The 18,996-nt window shown below is 40.4% G+C and overlaps 1 protein-coding gene across 1 annotated transcript in view; it reads right to left on the minus strand.

The window, feature by feature from the left end:
* Positions 1–6,137: 6,137 nt before the first annotated feature.
* Positions 6,138–18,996, minus strand: part of rad50 (RAD50 homolog, double strand break repair protein) — a 31,066-nt gene continuing 18,207 nt past the window's right edge. The window contains exons 15-26 of the mRNA XM_076979725.1: positions 17,865–18,054; positions 17,264–17,390; positions 16,543–16,736; positions 16,281–16,391; positions 15,743–15,835; positions 15,539–15,652; positions 15,278–15,405; positions 14,332–14,556; positions 9,999–10,084; positions 8,369–8,511; positions 8,043–8,176; positions 6,138–6,853 (exon numbers count right to left, since the gene is read on the minus strand). Coding sequence (XP_076835840.1) covers positions 6,667–6,853; positions 8,043–8,176; positions 8,369–8,511; positions 9,999–10,084; positions 14,332–14,556; positions 15,278–15,405; positions 15,539–15,652; positions 15,743–15,835; positions 16,281–16,391; positions 16,543–16,736; positions 17,264–17,390; positions 17,865–18,054 — 1,732 coding nt within the window. The 3' untranslated portion in view covers positions 6,138–6,666. The remainder of the gene's footprint in view (positions 6,854–8,042; positions 8,177–8,368; positions 8,512–9,998; positions 10,085–14,331; positions 14,557–15,277; positions 15,406–15,538; positions 15,653–15,742; positions 15,836–16,280; positions 16,392–16,542; positions 16,737–17,263; positions 17,391–17,864; positions 18,055–18,996) is intronic.

The following is an 18,996-nucleotide window of genomic DNA, read 5'->3' on the forward strand; positions in this document are numbered from 1 at the left end:
AGCCCCAAAGCGCTGTTATAATTATAATGAAGGGCGTCATATATGCTAAATTAAATTAAATGAAGTTGGAGCGTGGACACAACCCCCACCCCCAAAACACCCGTGTATTTCGTCTCGCCAAAACACTTTGTCCACTTTTTAATCAGACACCGTTGAATAATATATGTTTCTCACGGTTTTGTGTAGACGGATTTGAAATTATTAAATAATGACGATGCAATATTAATTGTATATTGGTATAAAAGCAGACTAAGGGCTGAGAGAGGGTTGTTAGTCGGGGAACGCCACGTAGTGCCTCGTGGGATGGAATAGGAGAGAGAAAGTCAGGTAATATACCGTTTGTTTTTCTTTAATGCATCGAGTAATACTGGATATTTTCACATGTAATGTTGGTTTATGTGTTTATTAAGATTGTCGTTACTGCTGGTGCCCAAATACTCGATAATTAGTCATTAAAATCTTGGATTACGTTTTTAAAATATTAGTACTCTAAACGGAATAGGCTTGCTAATTATTCGTTTATATTTTTTTAGGTGGTCATGTTTAAGCTGCTTGTGTAGCACACTTTTAAGAGTTAAGTAAATCTCCAGCTATATGTGTTTGTCAAACGTTGTAGAATTGTTAACAGAAAATCCCTAAACAGTAAAGCCTCAAAGGCAGAAAAAACCCCTTTAACACAACTTCTCTGTAACAAAAACAATTACCATTTTAGTGCAACAAAAGTAAAACACTTTTACAGGCTATAAGACTGTTCATTTCATTTATTCGTATTTTGTCTTCTTAACTGCTTAATTTCTGTTCAGTTTTCGATTATAGCACAGGTTACTCTTAAATGTTAACATGTTTTCGGATTTTCATAGTCATCAAATTCCTAATGAGTTACATGTGGACGCAAATAAAGGACCGTTTTGAATGTAATGACACACCATATAAATAGTTCTGTCATTTCTATACAAGGGTGAAAACTAATCTGGAAGTTGGTCGCTGACCTGAGGCATGTGGCGAATGAACGTAACTAAATGATTCATGGTGTGTTGAAGGATATACGCTACTGTATTTCCGCATACACTAGTTCAAAGCACTATGTGCGTAATTCGGTAACTTTTGACGATGCTTTCGCGTGTTAAGCCTGAAGTCACCCACTGAAAACTGACAATCACATAAAGTTTGAGAATTTAGCTAACGTGTGTGTGAATGTGAGTAGTCTGCGCATGTTGGAAGAAGCTTTTTTGCTTGTTTATGTTTGAAGGGAGACAAGATGTGGACTTGACAAAATGAGGACGAAGGCCACGTGCACGCGGGGGGGTCGCTGACGGCGCGCGCCCCCAATCCCTCCGCGAGATGCTTCTCGGTTTATCCTTCTCCTCTCTGGACGAACTGTACGGGAACGGCTGCGCGAAGACACCGACGACTCAATTATTTATACACGACCGGCAGCAACACGAGAATGTGGCCAGCGCGGAGACAGACAGCGAGCCGGTGTGTTTTATTTGTCCCTTCCCATCATCGTCAGACGCCGAGCCACCTCAGGCCTCCGCCCGCGAGGCCTCGCAGCGACTTGGAGAGTCACACAGAAGGATCCTCTTACGGGGAAACGTGAAGCTGCCCTTCAAAGGTCAAATATGGGAGTGTCCCGCAGTACCTTCTCAACGTAGTTAGATTAGGAAGAATTAAAAAATATAAATATAGACATTATACATATAGAGGCATTAAATGGAGATTTGGAATTTTTTGCGCAGACATTTAATCGTTTAATATTGACATTTAAGTATTCAAACGCAGGCTTGAATGGTAATTAAAGCAAAAAAGTTTATTTGTTTTAATGTAGTGTTGATTGAATACTTTTATAAATATACAGCCAAGTATAGTTTTCAGTAAAATTAACTGGTCAAAAACGTCGTAAAGCAACACTACAATTACAACAAAATTGAACGAAATAACTACAATGCTTTAAACAACGAATAAGGTCCTGTAACATTGATTAAACATCCGAAAAACAAAGTGGCCTCCAATTAGAAGCCACCCCAGGTCTTCAGAATGTATGATGTAACATATACACGTGCTCCTGCAGAATCACTATTACTGCACCACTGCAGTTAAAGAGATACAGTAATTGTAGCTACATAAGTCTTTCTTAAACTGTAGAAGCATAAAGACACTTTTAATGTTGAATATGTATGCAATATTTAAACTTTGCAAAACTATTTATGAAAAGCTGAGAGTGATGGCATCCCCCGTGAGAAGCTCATTGGTGTATTTTCCATCCAAAGGAGTAAACACCAAGTTCAGGAAGTTTTTATCCACTAGGCCCCCGGAAACCTTTCCAGTTTAGGTGTTGCACAAGTATCGCCTGCATGAGCTTAACATTAAGGTTTCAAAGGTACAGCACAAAAAGTTCGAAATGTCTGAGCATGGGTGGTACCTGCGTGTTTCTCAAAGAGGTCTTAACTAACAAATTCTACACACGATTTTAGTCTTCCTAATACATTACATTATAGGAATAAATCATTGCTAAACTTCACATTGTCTCAGAAATTCTTTCGAAAGCATGAAATACTTAAGGAATAGTACAGGAATGGTATTTCATTCCTGTACTATTCCTTAAGTATTTCATGCTTTAAAGGACAGTAAAAGGACATTAAAGGACAGTAGGACTAAGTAACGAGAGAAGTATATTGGAGGTGGCACACATCGAATTATTCACACCGCTCTGAACTCATGATTCGTGGATGATTGGCTCTTGGACAGCATATGCATAATGCATGCAGTGGTGTTTATACGTCTCTCCTGGTTTCCCGGCCTCCCACTCTGGGCCACTGTTCTACATTTCATTGCTATTGAAGCGGTAGAGAACTGAGGGACTAAACCCTCGTGAGCGATGATGCACGTGCACAAGCACGTACCAAGAACACTCTCCTGTGTGGTGAGAGGACACGGCCCAGAACGCACGATCCCACCCCACTGCATGGAGCAACATGATCTATCCTGTCCCGTTATTATCAGGTCAAAATCAAGACCAGGATGTTCTCAAACAGGTGTATTTAGAATATGTTAAATATAAAATTAGTTATAATTGCCATCACAGTTGATGAAGTCTGACTAGAAAAACTCACCACAATCATGTTGGCAACTGCTAGCAATCTGCCTTCAGCATGGTGACTCAAAGGGTGGTTAATATCTGTAGGAAGCCCCACCTCCCCACAGCTACCATTATCCTTTATTTAAATATTCCATGTTAATTATTCCTTATGAAAGCAAGCCTCCTCAAGCCAAGGAAAACACAAACAATTTCACTGTTCTAGTCTTTAGTCAGATGAGGCTTTATATGTGCATTTCGTTAAAACAGTTTCAAAATTGGTCGATAATTTGGGTGTGGATCTTAAGAGCAGGCTACTTAGCCCAGGGCTATGTAAGTCATTAGCATTTCATCAGGGAATTCCATGGGTTTGATATTTCCACCCCAAATCCCCCTTTTAAGATCCTCATATAAACAATTTACAGTTTTGTACAGTTTAGACCCATTAGCATTGCTTCAGAACAGTAGAATTTGTTTTTCTAAACATTTTACAAGTAGTATTAGAGAACTTAATTTTTCCGTAAATATTCGCACATTTGTGTAGAACAAAGGAAAGGCAACCTTAAAACATGAATATGCATAATGCTTATTTACCTTTAACATGTCATAAAATATTCATCTAAGCAGATTAATTAGTAATCATAACCTGAGTGGGTAATTATTAATCAACGGATTAACAAAAACATTGATGGGTTTTTCAGGCAGCAAACGGCTGAATCAGAAGCAGCTTTGAATCAGAGTAATTCAGAAAGTGAAAGAAAGAGAAGCAATGTAGGTATGAAACAAACAATGCTGATAAACGAGTCAGCAATATTCTAGCCTGACAATGTGGGTCTTTTGACGTACACGACCTAAGCACTAAAACTAAAAACAGACAAATTACAAGCCACAGAAAACCAGAGAAAACAGTTCGTTTTTGATTTTTGACCATTAAAATATAAATATACTGCTTTAGAGATCTTGGAAGTGCAAAATGGCAATGGGTGCAAGTAGTAATCATTCTTCTATACTGAATGAGCACCATTTCAGCCCTTGCGTTTTTCTGACATGGTTTCTGAAACCAAGACCACTGTGGATTAGCAATAGCAGAAAGACATGTACAGTGATCATTACACTCCTGATTGTGGTTTGGGAAATGGATCTTTTATTCTGTGAAACAATAATCAGATTTAATTAAAGTTTGATCTTTTATTCAACAATTAATTCAGCGTTTTCAGCATTAGTACTTGTTTACCATCATTAATATTAATTTTCTTGCATACATACAGTTGCATGAAAAAGTATGTGAACCCTTTGGGATTACTTGGATATCTGCATAAATTGGTCATTAATGTGTTCTGATCTTCATCTAAGTCACGACAATAGACAAATGCAGTCTGCTTAAACTTATACCACACAAATAATTATGTTTGCATGGTTTCACTGAACACAACATGTAAACATCTGCAGCTAATGTTATTAGCTAATTTTGTTATTCAGAGGTATATTTTGCAATATATTGATTTTGGTAACATTGCTAAAAATATTTAAATTTTGGCCAAGTACATAAAAACATACAAAAATAATTAAAAAAAAAATATGTTAAGTGAATATAAATATATCCTTCTATACATTAGAATAAACCAGCACTGAGAAGGCGGCTCCGTTTAGCTGTACTCAGTGTTGCTCAGCTGTGCTGGATTGCTTTCTGGGTACAATGCTTCAGGTCCGTCAGGAACAAATGCAGAGTGATTTCTTCTCCTGTTGGTCTGACGGAGCAGATCCTCTAAAAGAACCACAATTTATATTGGGTCACAAGTGATTATTAAATGATGATCACATTAGAATGCAGACTTTTAAAGATGTCCATAGCAAAATATTTAAAAAGTGATTTGGTCTGACAATTCATTTTCAAAATGGAACTCTGACACAACAAAGTTTCAAGGTGAACTTGCCTTTTGATTGTATACATCCAGATTTCTTAACAATGGTTCAAGACTTTTGTTGTTTTTAAAATCCGCACGGTGTAACTTCTCTCCAGACAGGATTGTCTTACACTGACAGAAAAACTCAGGCTAAAAACAGATTGAAATCCAGGATTAGAAAAAAAAACAATCAGGAACGTTAAGGTCACAGTACATTTCATTTGTGAGAATGTGCTAAAGAAACTCGTATAAAGCATTCAGGAAAAACAGATGAATAAAAACAATTATGGTTTGCTAGTCTCATAATGCAACTAGCAGGATTAAGCGGTAGAGATAATGGGTGGAAGGTTTGCAAGTAAGACAAAAACATAAAACCCCAAATGCTAATTGTGGTAGAACTGTCAAGCGGTGCGTCTCACCTTGCAGTCAATAGTTCCTTTTTTTTTAAGGTCCGTCACATACACAGAATCTAACTGCTCCTAAAATCAAGAAATGCAAGTAATTTAAAAATGATCTTTAAAGCTATTTAAAACTAAATTATTTTACTGTAGGTACAATAAACTGTCTTACCACAGAAAGAGTCTTCAAGAGAGAGTCTACATGCCTCTTTATTTCTTTTAAGTTTTCTTGTACGTTTTCTTTTCCAAGCGTACCGTGGACATATGCAATAGCAACAAGTAACAGAACCACACACTTCATCTTGATTTGGTGAGGCTAGACTTGAAACGGTTGTTCAGACATCCTAACACTTACAGTGCGTGTATATATATGCCCACGCGCATATGAAAACTGACATAAAGCTGCATTTTTTTTCCTTGGACTTGTGTTGCACTGTCAGCATTCATAAGCCCAGCAAGGTAATCTGATAAATCTGATAAACGTGGTTGATTTGGTTGTGGGTCTCGTACTTAATGCTGATTCGTTATTCTCTGAACAGCGGATTTGAGCATTGCCAAGAAAGACGAGACACAGTAACCACCTCACATCTACATACGAACATGTCCACAGAGACGCAGAGGCCATAATCCTGCATATGTAATTAAGTAAGTAGAATGAGGTGGTGAAGTTAATGAAATCTGCATAATGGCACACACATACACAAATATGTGGTACACACGAACAAATCTCCAAATGAACTAAACTGGAATAAACAGATATGGTCATAGTAATCGGATTCACTTTATTTTTTTTCTAATTCAACCAAATCACCGATTTATGGTGCAAATTGTCTGCAATATTGTTATTATGAGCCAGTAGTTTTGCATAACATGTATACAAACCAAATGAACAAAATTCCACATTCGTTTATAAAGGCAATGATCAAAGAGAAACAAACAATGTTAAATCTGATACCGATAACAAATATGGTATAGAGTTATTGGAATTTATCCTCCAATCCTCATTCTCTGATATGGGGGTTATGTAAGTATAGCTATGTGATTCAGTAATACTGAATGATTCAGTAAAACTGTGATTCAGTAATATACTGAGTTGTCAGGCAGAAGAGCGTAAGAATCCAGCAAAACAACAAACCCATACAAAAGTCAGATTCACATAGACCGCTCGAATAACTTGTGGTGTAAAATGGCACACATACAAAAAACAAAGTTCTTACCCCTCTGTCAGTTCTCATTTACTGAACCTTAATTTCTGCCCGTTAGCAGGCACTGCTTGGCACGGCAGGTCTCAGTGCAGAAAGGTGTTCAGAGTCGAGATGCTGCACTTGGAGATCTCGGAGCACTGCTCCTGGTTCTTCTTGATTCTGTAGAAGTGCTCCACGTAGTTGGAACGGCCCAGGAGCTCCACAAAGTCCTCATCGTGGGTGATGATGAGCAGCTGGAAGTTACGCTGGCGAGAACGACTCTTGATGATTCTGCAACAACAGACAACATGTGTGTTACGCCCATGGGTACATGTGTGTTACGCCCATGGGTACATGTGTGTTACGCCCATGGGTACATGTGTGTTACGCCCATGGGTACATGTGTGTTACGCCCATGGGTACATGTGTGTTACGCCCATGGGTACATGTGTGTTACGCCCATGGGTACATGTGTGTTACGCCCATGGGTACATGTGTGTTACGCCCATGGGTACATGTGTGTTACGCCCATGGGTACATGTGTGTTACGCCCATGGGTACATGTGTGTTACGCCCATGGGTACATGTGTGTTACGCCCATGGGTACATGTGTGTTACGCCCATGGGTACATGTGTGTTACGCCCATGGGTACATGTGTGTTACGCCCATGGGTACATGTGTGTTACGCCCATGGGTACATGTATGTGGTGCCTTGTGTTCTGCTTGTATGTTTCAGCGTCTCTCTAGAGGTTTTTTTTTTTTTTTTTTAAGGGGGGGGGGGATACCTGAGTTCGCGGAGCGTATCTCACATGTCAAAATGGTGTGTCACGTTTATATCTACATCTACATGTATATATGTATGTTCATGTAAATATCTCCCTTATATAAACTTCTACAAACTACGCGCTCATTGTCGCCCGTGTAGATGCTTATATGGGTTAGTGGTTATCAGAATCACTCTCCACAGATTTAACTGGTTCACCACCTTTCACCACCTTTGTTATGGGCCCAACCTAGACTGGGACACAACACGTGGTTCACACATCGCAGGCGCGGTAACAGACCGGAGCCTGCTGCACAGCACACAGGCTCTGAAAAACCTGACAGAAAATGCAGAATATATTGTAATGTCATCTAATTCAAGGACAAACATCTTGCTCATGGTTGCATTGTAAGGGCAGATATCTACTTTGTGACACTTTAAGCTCTGTGTGGTGTTCAACTGCTCTATTTACTATTAAAGGTGAGGAAAAAACTGCATGTTGGTTGTGGAAAATACCTACCACCCTGAGACCTGGCGTCAGGTTAACAGATGTTTTCATAAAATTACTCAAATGAGTTGTTAAAAAGAAAGAACTTAGGTTGGATTGATGAGAACTGCTCTTATTTTTAAGTGCAGTAAAGTCAAGCAGGCTTTCAGCCCACGTTAGTCACATCACAAGAGAAGCAACACAAGGAAGAACTTTGATGCAGACTTACTCCACCAAAGCTTGTGCCAGGGACTCGATATTCTCTCTGTCCAGGTTGGTGGTGGGCTCATCCAGGGCCAGGATGCCACAGTTCAGACAGAATGTCTCGGCTAAAGCCAGTCGGATAATGAGAGAAGCCAGGACCTGTGAACAGAGCCCCCGAATTCATAGGGTCACTAATGGGTTTGTAAAGGTTAAAGCTATGACCTGTTGTTCTGACTGGCTCTTTGTAAGCACACAAACATACTGTTGATAGATTTTAAGATTCAACAAGCCACGTTTATCAAGATAACAAGGCAGATGGGAATGTGATGTGTCTGTTGTAGAAGACCACACCTTTTGCCCAGCACTGCAACGGCCTCGCATATCCAACGCAGTGTCTCCTTTGACCATCACCACCCTGTAGTTGTAGGTTCTTCTCTTCAGCCCGGCAGAGGCATTCTCATCCACATCGGAGCGGATCTCCACGTACTCAATGTCTGAGAAGGGGGAGGTCAGTTTTCTTTAACAGGCCTACTCTGGGAATTAGGTTCACATAACTTTGGAACTTTACGCTCACATTTTGAAATTCATTCAGAAGGAATCAGTGTATGTACTGAGTCACACATTCACAAAGACTTGCACAAAAAATGTCTGTATATGAAGGATGTAGAATTCAGTACTGACGATAGGTTCTCACCACTACTTTTATATATATTAAAAACAAACAAATAAACAAAAACTTAAATCTTATATGCCCACTTTACATCTTACATGTAGGGGTGACCTGCAATAGTCGCTGATTCGACTATACCCCCTTGTCGACTATGAATGTCATAGTCGAATGTACCATTCTAACTGCATGGGGGTGCCCAAGGACGCTGCTAACCATTAGTTGTTACATTAAATGTCTTTGTTTTCGTTATATATAGCCTTTTGTCAAATAAAATCATCCTAATTTTTGTTAATAAATATTTTTAAATGATGTGTGCGCATTAACAATAGGCATCTTCCTTACTACACATTAATAAATCACACCCTGCTGTTGCACAATCCAAATGAGCGGAGCTGAACACGCTACAGATTATAACAGCTACTAAAAAAACTTCAAAAGTATTTTGAAAAAGATAAAGATGAATCATATAAAGTAAAAGTGTAAGTTATGTCATCAACATCTTTCATGGCATACTATTTAAAACGCGTAAGGCGAAAAAAACAGTTCAGCAGTTTGTCGTTTCGGTGTGTCGTCTCATCGCGGTGCGTCTCGGCAAGTAGGCCTATAAACATTTTTTGTTGTTGTTTGCTTTTGAAACCCCGTTACTTCAACCTTTCCTTATAATTTGTTTGCTGTTGTGTGGCAATTTTTAAATATATTTTCAGGCAGACATATTTTATTTAATTTAAAATATTTTTGACATTTTGCACAGTGCCAGTTTGATATGCGCACTGACGGTTAATGTTCTCAAACGTTTCATAAAAAATTAAATAAGTAATAAATAAAAGCTGAATAAAGCCAACCTACCATGTTTATTCATTTATCTGAGTGTTTTAGGTTTTTACTTTGAAAAAAGTCCTGAATGAGAACGAGATCCCGTTTAAGGTGCTCTTAAAAAACCCCCTGATTCGACTATTAGTCGACTAAACAGAAAATCTGACGAATCAGATTCGACTATGAAAATCCTTAGTTGAATACACCTCTTCTTACATGTACAGTGACATACTATCTTATCTGTCGCCATGCAGTTTTTAATCCATTTAAAATAGTGAAGCCAGCACAGATCTGGCATGCTTGTGGGTGCTGAGCTAATATAGAGTGTGCAGTGTATTGGAGGGTGGTCTGTGTTACAATAATATCCAACAAACAACAATACGAATCAAATGAAAGTAATGATGAAGTGCTAGAGGACGGTTAACAAATTGTGGAAGCTAGTGTGTGTGTGTGTGTGTGTGTGTGTGTGTGTGTGTGCACGTTTCTTTAGCAATGGACCTTGTCCACGATATGTGCTTCTCCACAGATCCCGAATGATTTTGTTAATCTCCTCCATCTTCATACTATGAAACTTCATGATGGTTCTGTAAAACAATACATGAAACACTTCAAAAACCCCAGACACCCAGACTTTCAGAAGACCTACATATGCAGAATACTCCACTCCTCACTTACACACACACACACACACACACACACACACACACACACACACACACACACACACACACACACACACACACACACACACACACACACACACATATATATAATTATCTGCCCACAATATAATGGCAGTTATGCAACAAGCCTTCTTAGCACGCTGACAAATCAGAGCCAACCATAAAAAAAAAAAAACTGCATGACGGAGAAAACGCAGGAGACAGAAATGGAGAGTGAGGGAGACTCGAGCGTTACGCCGCTCGACTGTCATAGCGAGAAACTGATATGGATGATGCAGAGGATGGTGATGCTATCTTCATGAGAACTGCTTTTTGACTGATACACATCAAAACCATGCAAACTGGATAGTTTACCAAGCTTTCACATTTCCTGTGGCGGTGTGCAAAACATTCTTAGTCATTATGTGACGGAGATGTCTGCAGTTATATCAGCTCTGAGCTGGCTCTCAGGTCAATTAAATTTTTTTAAATATTCTTGTTGATATATTAAGCACTAAATGGTCTTTCCCCACACTATCCTTGTGAAGTCATGGTATACTATAACCCACCTTTTCTATTACACACTCAAAATACAGATATTCTTAGTTTCTAGAATCAGTAAGATTACCATATAAACACCCCTCAGTTATGGAACGGCCTTCCGGCTTAATTTGTAACTCAGACACACTCGGTTTTGAAAGCAGGCTAAATCTCAGGACGACGGTCACACTTTGGACCTCCCTTCTAGTTACGCTGCAGGACACACCTGCCGGATCTGACTGCCGACAACTAGATATGCATTTCCAGGTGTTGATCTTTACAGATCTAATGACAGCGGTTTTATTTTCATGTTACCGCAGAGATAATGCCAACACTGCACTACAGCTGTTCTTCGGTGGCTAAGCATCAAAGATGATGTCTCCGTGTAGTAGAGCGAATCGAGGTTGCCAAATCAATCTGGCCACACATATAACGAAATTTGAATCAGCTTAATTCCAAAAATATTAAATATTACAATACAGCAACTGACTAAGTGTTAACCACAATTGCACTTTATCAAGTCACAAATGAATAATCAAACACCCAAAAACTTAATGATATCTGCCATTACTCAGCATGCTTGTCCCCATATGGCCCAGAATTACACATGGCTCTGACAACAACCTGCCTCTCTGTGTATTTATAAATATGTATGTTTGTGCTTCTTACAGGGAAGCCAGAGAGAAGCCAAAGGTGACATTTATAGTAGATGAGTAAAGCGTCATTTGAATAGGCAGCTCGATAATGACTAAACAAATTCACAATAAAAGCAAACAAAATGGTTTTAAGCACTAATTCTGTTACTTTGTCAAAATCATAATTATTAATATTCATGTTTATAGTCTCTTTTCTGTTTTGCATGGAATAATGAAACAAATACTGAAAGGGAAGTGAAGGTGAAGCCTAAAGAAGGTTTAGGACCCATCACACAGGGATAAGCCTGACTCAGGAAAGGGATAAGCCTGACTCAGGACAGGGATAAGCCTGACTCAGGACAGGTGGCAGCAAAAACTGCGCACATGAAAGCTTTGCTCCAACTCCGCAGTGGACAGAGTTTACCAACAGGAAGTGACGCGAGTACTGAATGAGCATGTCTGGCTGGCGTAAGTGACATTATGGCCTGTGCTTTCTTCTGATGAAAGCAAAGAGAACATGTGCTACTGGTGAATTTGAAGCAATGACATTAGTGGAGTAGAAATACTACACTGAACTGACTGGTCTGGATGACTACACAAATATATTGGGGTTAGGCAGATATGCACACGGTGTGAAACCACATCAGGGGCTTGTGCACAAACACATATACAACATTACCAAATGTGAAAACCACCTAAATTACTGTTTTTCCATGAAGGGTAGAGGCTAATCCTTGGAGTCCTTTCTGAAGTAAAGACTGCTATGGGACGCAGAGATGAAGGAGCTGAAATAGGACCAAAACTACGTCAGTCAATTTTTCTAATAACAAAAAGTATTTAACAAGATGCCAGTTGAAAACTAGCTTAAAGAATCTGATTATTTGTTTGCAACATTGGAATTCAAATCTCAATTCAGTACTCTGAAATATTCGATTAGTGTGGATTCAGCATCATATGGGGAGTCCAAACCACAGTCCTTTTAGTATTTACCTCACACCCACATCAGAGCCAATCAGAATGCAGATCAGGCTTCTACACGGCAACCGCAGAGGAAGGCGGCCAAGAACTTCCAGTGAGCTATGGGTTTAATGTTTAATTAACACTATACAGGCGCTAGCTTTGCAAGTACAGGGATAATAATTTGATACAATTTGGATTATAACTCAATGAATCAATGGCTCTTCAATTTTAAATTTCAGTTTCAGTTTGAGTTGAATAACTTGAATAATGTTTTTTTTTTCCGTGACTAGTACAGGGAGACAAAAAATAACTAAACAAATAACAATGAATTAGCAATTCATTACTTAATTTTGCTTTTGTGTAAGTGTCACAGACTAATGTGCGATTCTAACTCTAATGGTCGCTTTAGAATTTCATCTCAAGAGTTCAAACTAACCTCAGAAAGGGAAACCCGTGTTATACGGTATAGGTTTTATTCAAATATATCTCTTTAGTGGTTGCCCATTTAAACAATAATGGGTTTAAAATCAAATGTTCCATATAATGAATAAGGTATATCAAATATTAATTTGCTTATAAAAACTTGCAGTCAGGTATTAATTTCAGGACAAGATCTAGAGGTGAGACAGATCCTGTAACACACCGTAATAGACTGTAAGCCATAGAAAAACGCATCAATTAATATAATGCCCTACATTAACTGCTAAATGCTAAAATTCTTTGCAATACACTTTGGAATACCCCATTCTCCTTATCTTATACACAACTGATCCGCTGACAGTAATCATTGAATATGGTTACATCCTTTCATGTCTGAGTCACTTACAACACACACACATTTAGTATTTTATACTATATAGTTTGTTATCAGGGGACATTCTGTTGTTCTGTCTTTAGTCCGACGGGCCTTTAATCAAGCTGTATTATTCTGGGATTTCTAGGCACCTGTTTGTAAAACTGTATTTATCTGTATTCTAAAAAATAAAAGTGTAGTCACTGCACCAAGGTCTATGTGAGAGACCTATTATCTGCAATCATCACAAGAGTAACTTGGGGACGTTCTGTTGATTTGAGCCTTTTCATTAAGAGCTTGCATTTGTGCATTACTCCTGGACTGAGCATTACTCCTGAGACTGTGATATAAATAATCTACTAGGACTAATAGTACTATGGCCATGTATTCCAGTATGTGACCGGAGCCACGGTCATGGTGTACGGCAACCCATCACAACAACGGTCATGGAAAATGTATCACAAGTGGGCAGAAACTTATGATCATGTGACACTGTCATATGGTTTGTGCCTGTCGCAATCAACCACACTACAAGGATCAGTATGGAGTATACAGTATACACTGTGAATCAGAATGTAGTATGCAGTATACACTAGGGATTGGAATGGACTATATAGTATATTGAGTGCAGTATGCAGTAGGTCAATCTCCGCACAGGGGTCTAGATTAGTGTGGAAATTTCAAACAGTTTGGGCCTTTTTATTATGACTGGGGTGTTTATATGTAGCAGGTTTATTCAGATTGGTTTTTTACACTGATAGGAATCAGAATATTAGGCTACAATAAAATACAGCTATTTAAGTACTAAATTCTGTATCACCATTGCCAATAGTACTAAAATACAATACTGGACCTAATAGAGATCCAGAAACAAAGCCAAATATCAATGAAAAGGCTCTGGTCATTGGGGCTTTTTAAACTGACATATGAGCTCCAATTAAATAAATCATCTTTCGATGAAAACTAGACAATTTGCTACACCTGGTTTAAGTCTAGTCCTGTAGCTTAACCACCCCTACTACACTACTTAACTGCCTTCATTCAATTCATTATTTTCTCCCACACTCAATTCGGTCCACAATCCTCCGGATTTTGATGATGTAGTTTGTAACACTCGTAAACCGCGGTGAGGCTGCCTCTGAACATCTCACCGTGTTCTCTGTTCAACAGTGTGTGTCAACACGAGAAAAACGCCTCTGCATGGACAGCACGAGCTCTCTGGGTATTCGTCACCCACTTACTGGTCTAATGCCTTGTAGTAGATGTCCAGGTCCTTGTTGGCTAGCTCGGTGGTCCTCATGACGATCATCTTGTCCCGGTACCGGTCCTCCGCCTGACAGTACTGGTCCTCGCGCAGCTCCTTGCGGAAGCGCAGTATCTCCTCCTCGAAGCCCTTCTGACGGCCCAGAGCCACACTGCGGTTCCTCTTCAGATCCTCCACTTTACGCTCCAGCTCCCGCCGCTCGCTGGGCAACGACAAGACGTTACATCACAGAACGGCTAGTTACAACGAAGAGTTGAGTGAATGCTCAATAAAGATCACCTTCAACTGAAGCACAGGTGTGCTGATATCCAGAATTACAGAACTGCCTCTCGTGATAGTGCAGTATGTTGATTTTAACATATTTTTAACATAAGCTAAATATATGGAATACTCGCAGTATCTCATTTTTGAACAGGTCACTGACTTCAGTTCCTGGAAAGGTCTCATAAAAATAAAAAGTTACACATAAAGGCCAACAGGCCTCAACGGCGGCTGCTAGCGATTCATCTCAGTGAGGAGAATCGAGAAGATAGCTTCACCTTTTGAGAACTGTTACAAAAACACAAGACAGAACCCTGAGCTTTTGGTTCTCAGGTACTTCCTCCTGAAATTACAACCGCTATAAGTGCACAGAAAAGAAGTCTACAGTGTTCGAAGACTTTTGAAGTGCAGTGTGAATCATTTATAGGACAGCACTCAAACTAATTTAATTACTGAACAAACAACGAATTAACAAATTGAGTTTATAGTCATCCAGGTTAGAATTGGCATTACTTAGTGTGGATTTCCCAATGATGATAAAAATGGTACATTGCAGCAAAACGACCCATCGTGTATACACAGTTTTGCAGAGACAGTAATGTGTGGTGAAATTAGTATAAAGCAGAAAAACAATCATCACTGAGAGAGGATGAGGAACTTACTTGCGCAGCTCCAAGACCTTCATGTTGCCCATCTGCTTGAGGAGGACCTCCCTTCTATTAGACACCTCCTTCAGCTCCTCCACACGCTTCCGTAGCGTCAGGTTATCTTGAAGCCACCGCTCTTGGACCTGAGGGTGAGACAGGGAGCGGAGAAGTAACAGAAAAGTGGCTATATACAACCTTTGAGGTTGTGGAAAAGTGAGTGTGTGTGTGTGTGTGAGAGAGAGAGAGAGAGAGAGAGAGAGGGGTCTCTTTCCATACCTTCTGCGTGTCTATGTCTTGGCGGATATTGCCTATGTCTTTGTTAATGGTTTCTCGCTGCTGTTCAGCTTCACGCAGTTGGTCCTTTGTCTCTTGAAGTTCAGCCTCTTTTTGCTGAATGAATAAAAAATATAAATAAGTGAAAGGCCGAAAGCCAGAAAGACATTGCAGACATAAGAATGAGAGAGAATGGGTCTTCCATACCTCCTTGTAGTGATCTTTTCCCTCCTCAATGTACTTGTTGATTTCTCTTTCAAGAATACCCAGGTTCTTAACTCTCTCTTTAATTCCATTAACCTAAAATTGGATCAACAATTTTTTTAATCTGGGAGCAATTAGCACTGATACGGTGTACACACACACACACACACACACACACACACACACACACACACACACACACACACAGAGATTCCAATGATTTTTTTTTGCATTTAAAACAGAGAAGTTCCATTTCATGAAAGAAAGATTAATTAATAGTTAAGAAGTAATACAATAATTAAAATAAATCTTTAGGTCTTTAATAAAAATATATACTTCATACTTGTTATAACTGCTGATTCCTAAATAGTAACTACGAATAAGCTTATTTGATTTCATAAATGTTATACTCTAGTCACTATGAGGACCAAAAAACAAACAAAAAACACAAGCAAAGTCTTGTAAAACCTTCAAAAACATATCCCAGAACCTCCTCAAACAGAACTTCCATCATGAAGAGAAAGGTCAGTGAGCTGCAGACCTTCTCTTGGCCTTCCTCTTGTTTCTGCCTCCTGCGCTCCATCAAGTCCTGCTTCTCCTGCTGAAGCTTCACCAACGTCGCCGCCAACGGAGAGACCTGCTCCTTGGCCTCCTAAAACACCACGAACCGACAGGATCTCTGATCAATTAAGGGTTTAGTTTAGAGGTGGCCGACCTGACGAGTGAGCTGGTACCAGGAGCTGGTACCAGAAGCTGGTGCTGGTTGGTCGTTGTGGGGCTAAGCGCTCTGAAGCCGGCGTTACCCGTATCTCCCTGTGCAGCGCCTGGATCTCGGTGGAGAGCTCCACGCACTGCTCCTCCAGCTGCTGCTGCTTCTGCATGTCGCTGGAGATTTGGAGCTTCTCGGCACGGATCTCGTTCACGCTGCCCTTCAGCGCCTGGATCTGCTCCTGCTGATCCTGGATCAGCTTACGCTTCAGCTCCATCTTACTGCAGGCTGTGGGTGGAGAAACGCAGGAGGGTGACGGAGGGCCACGTGCGGTGGGACACGCAGCCAGAGGCTGCAAGCAGCTGAGGGAGCACTCACTGATATTTAACATGCACCACAATCAGTTTGGAACGTGTATAAATTACAGCCCACACAATGACTTATTACACATGAAAGTCAAAGCTAATTTTCGTATTTCCAGCGCATTAGTTAACTTATGAAAACCTTTATTCGGCTTAGATTTTATTCACCTCAAAGTCTGCCATTTTGATTCTAACCCTATTGGGTAGACATTCTAACAAGGTACATGTTTTGTTTTAATCTGTTTGGAAGAATGCTACATTAACTACGATACAGTTTTGGGAAAATGTTGCCAAGCCTCTGTCAATGCACCAAAAAGAGGTCACATGACTTGTTGAATGGAGCATCTAGTCATCTAGTCATTGTGATTGTGGTCCTGGCTGTAGCGTGATGGCTAGACTGTGGCGTTTGAGCGGATGGCCGGGGTGCTGGGCGTGGGAGGTCTGTGCTCGTACTGGTGTCCAGGCGATGCTGGGTCTCCTGTTTCTCCTGACTGACGTGGTGCATGGTGCGGTTCAGGTCCACTCCCTGGAGCTTGGCCGCATGCTGAGCGATCTTCCTCTCCACATCCTTCAGCTCCAACTGGACCAGTGTGAGAAACGACAAGGACCTTTCGGTTACAGTGTGGACAACAGGATTATCTGACAAATTTCTGCGAGCATGAAAACATCAGTAAGGCTAAAATCAGCAGGAGGGCTGCAAGGGTCTTTGAATGGGGTCACTGAGGCAACTGTAATTCCACACAGAATAAGATGTCAAATATTCAATGTAAAACCACCATAGTTTCACACAGGGCCTTATAAAGGATTTCAGAGACTATATTCAGATACAATGGCTATATTCAGTTATATGGCTATATTTGGGCTTTACTTGGATTCAAGGTTGATATTTCCAATCATAAGACGAATCAAACAACAACAACAAAAAAACCACCTAATGTATACTTCTAATCTTTAACAGATTGTTGTTTCCGGTTAAAAAGGAGTCGTACCATGAAGAGTCTAAGAGCACGTGAAAACCGAACTGTTGAAATGAGTGGAGAGCTATGGTTTAGACCTGGTAGCGGTCCATGAGGGAGATGTCCTGCAGGCAGGCTTTGGCCGTGTCCTCTTCCGACACCAGCAAGGACAGCAGGGACTCCTGCTCCTCAACGTCCCCCTTCAGTTTCTCCAGGTCGCGGTTGACACCCTGCAGTTTGTTCCGCAGCTCGGGCAGCTCCTTCTCCTGCAGCTCTGCTGTGGACTGCCTGCGTACGGGGGACACGGTCACGAGATCCATCTCTGGAATATCCCGTGTACACACGAAGATGAACGGTGCGCCTGGCGAGACTTGGGTGGACGGGTGTGGAGTTGAGCGTTACTGCACACACCACCATCCATGAGGCGATTATGAATGGCCACTTTCAAGACCTACCTACATGAATTAGTGAAACTTCATATACTGACAGCCTGTCTGCCCTGACTTTTCACAAACTCATACAAGCACAACTTCACCACAGTAACTCCAACATGACTCAGTGAACGCAGACGATTCCAAACGACGTTATGTAGCCTTGCTTGGTCACGTTGATGATAAATACACTGAACATGAATCTCATCTGTGACACCCATGAGACACAGTGGACCCATATGACAAGGCAGTTATTGATTGCCATTAGTGTGACATCGGTCAGTTAGACAAATATGCGGGTAGAAGAACCCGCCTTTTTTTAACCAGTCGTCACCATTTGGCCAGGTAAACCAATGGGCTGAGGTCATGTAGCCACTCTGTGGTGCAGCCAGACTCTCAGCCCGAAGGTTCTGCTTTCATTTCTGTTCACTAGTCTTGCTCACCACTATCACTTTCACTTATGCTAGAATTAATATGCTTGATGTCAAGTGAAAGCAACTGGCTACAGCTAATATAACAGAAGATGAAATTTATAGCGCCGATATTTAAAGTCTGAATAATGTAAAATATCGTTGCCTCCTCATTCGTTGGGTTCTTTGTTTCTCAAACTTGTCTTTTACACTCAGTATGGGCCGTATGGGCCTGTTACTGACCAGTGACATATTAGGTTGGAACACCCAAGGGGGATTTTCATGGGCCCCAGGATCTCTGCAGCACCCCCGATCACACAACCAACACTATGATTTTGCTTGGTATAAATAAATCAATATTTTTAGTTTGCACATGTAAAATAGCCCAC

Source organism: Brachyhypopomus gauderio, chromosome 18, assembly GCF_052324685.1.
Source record: "Brachyhypopomus gauderio isolate BG-103 chromosome 18, BGAUD_0.2, whole genome shotgun sequence".
Classification (NCBI taxonomy): domain Eukaryota; kingdom Metazoa; phylum Chordata; class Actinopteri; order Gymnotiformes; family Hypopomidae; genus Brachyhypopomus; species Brachyhypopomus gauderio.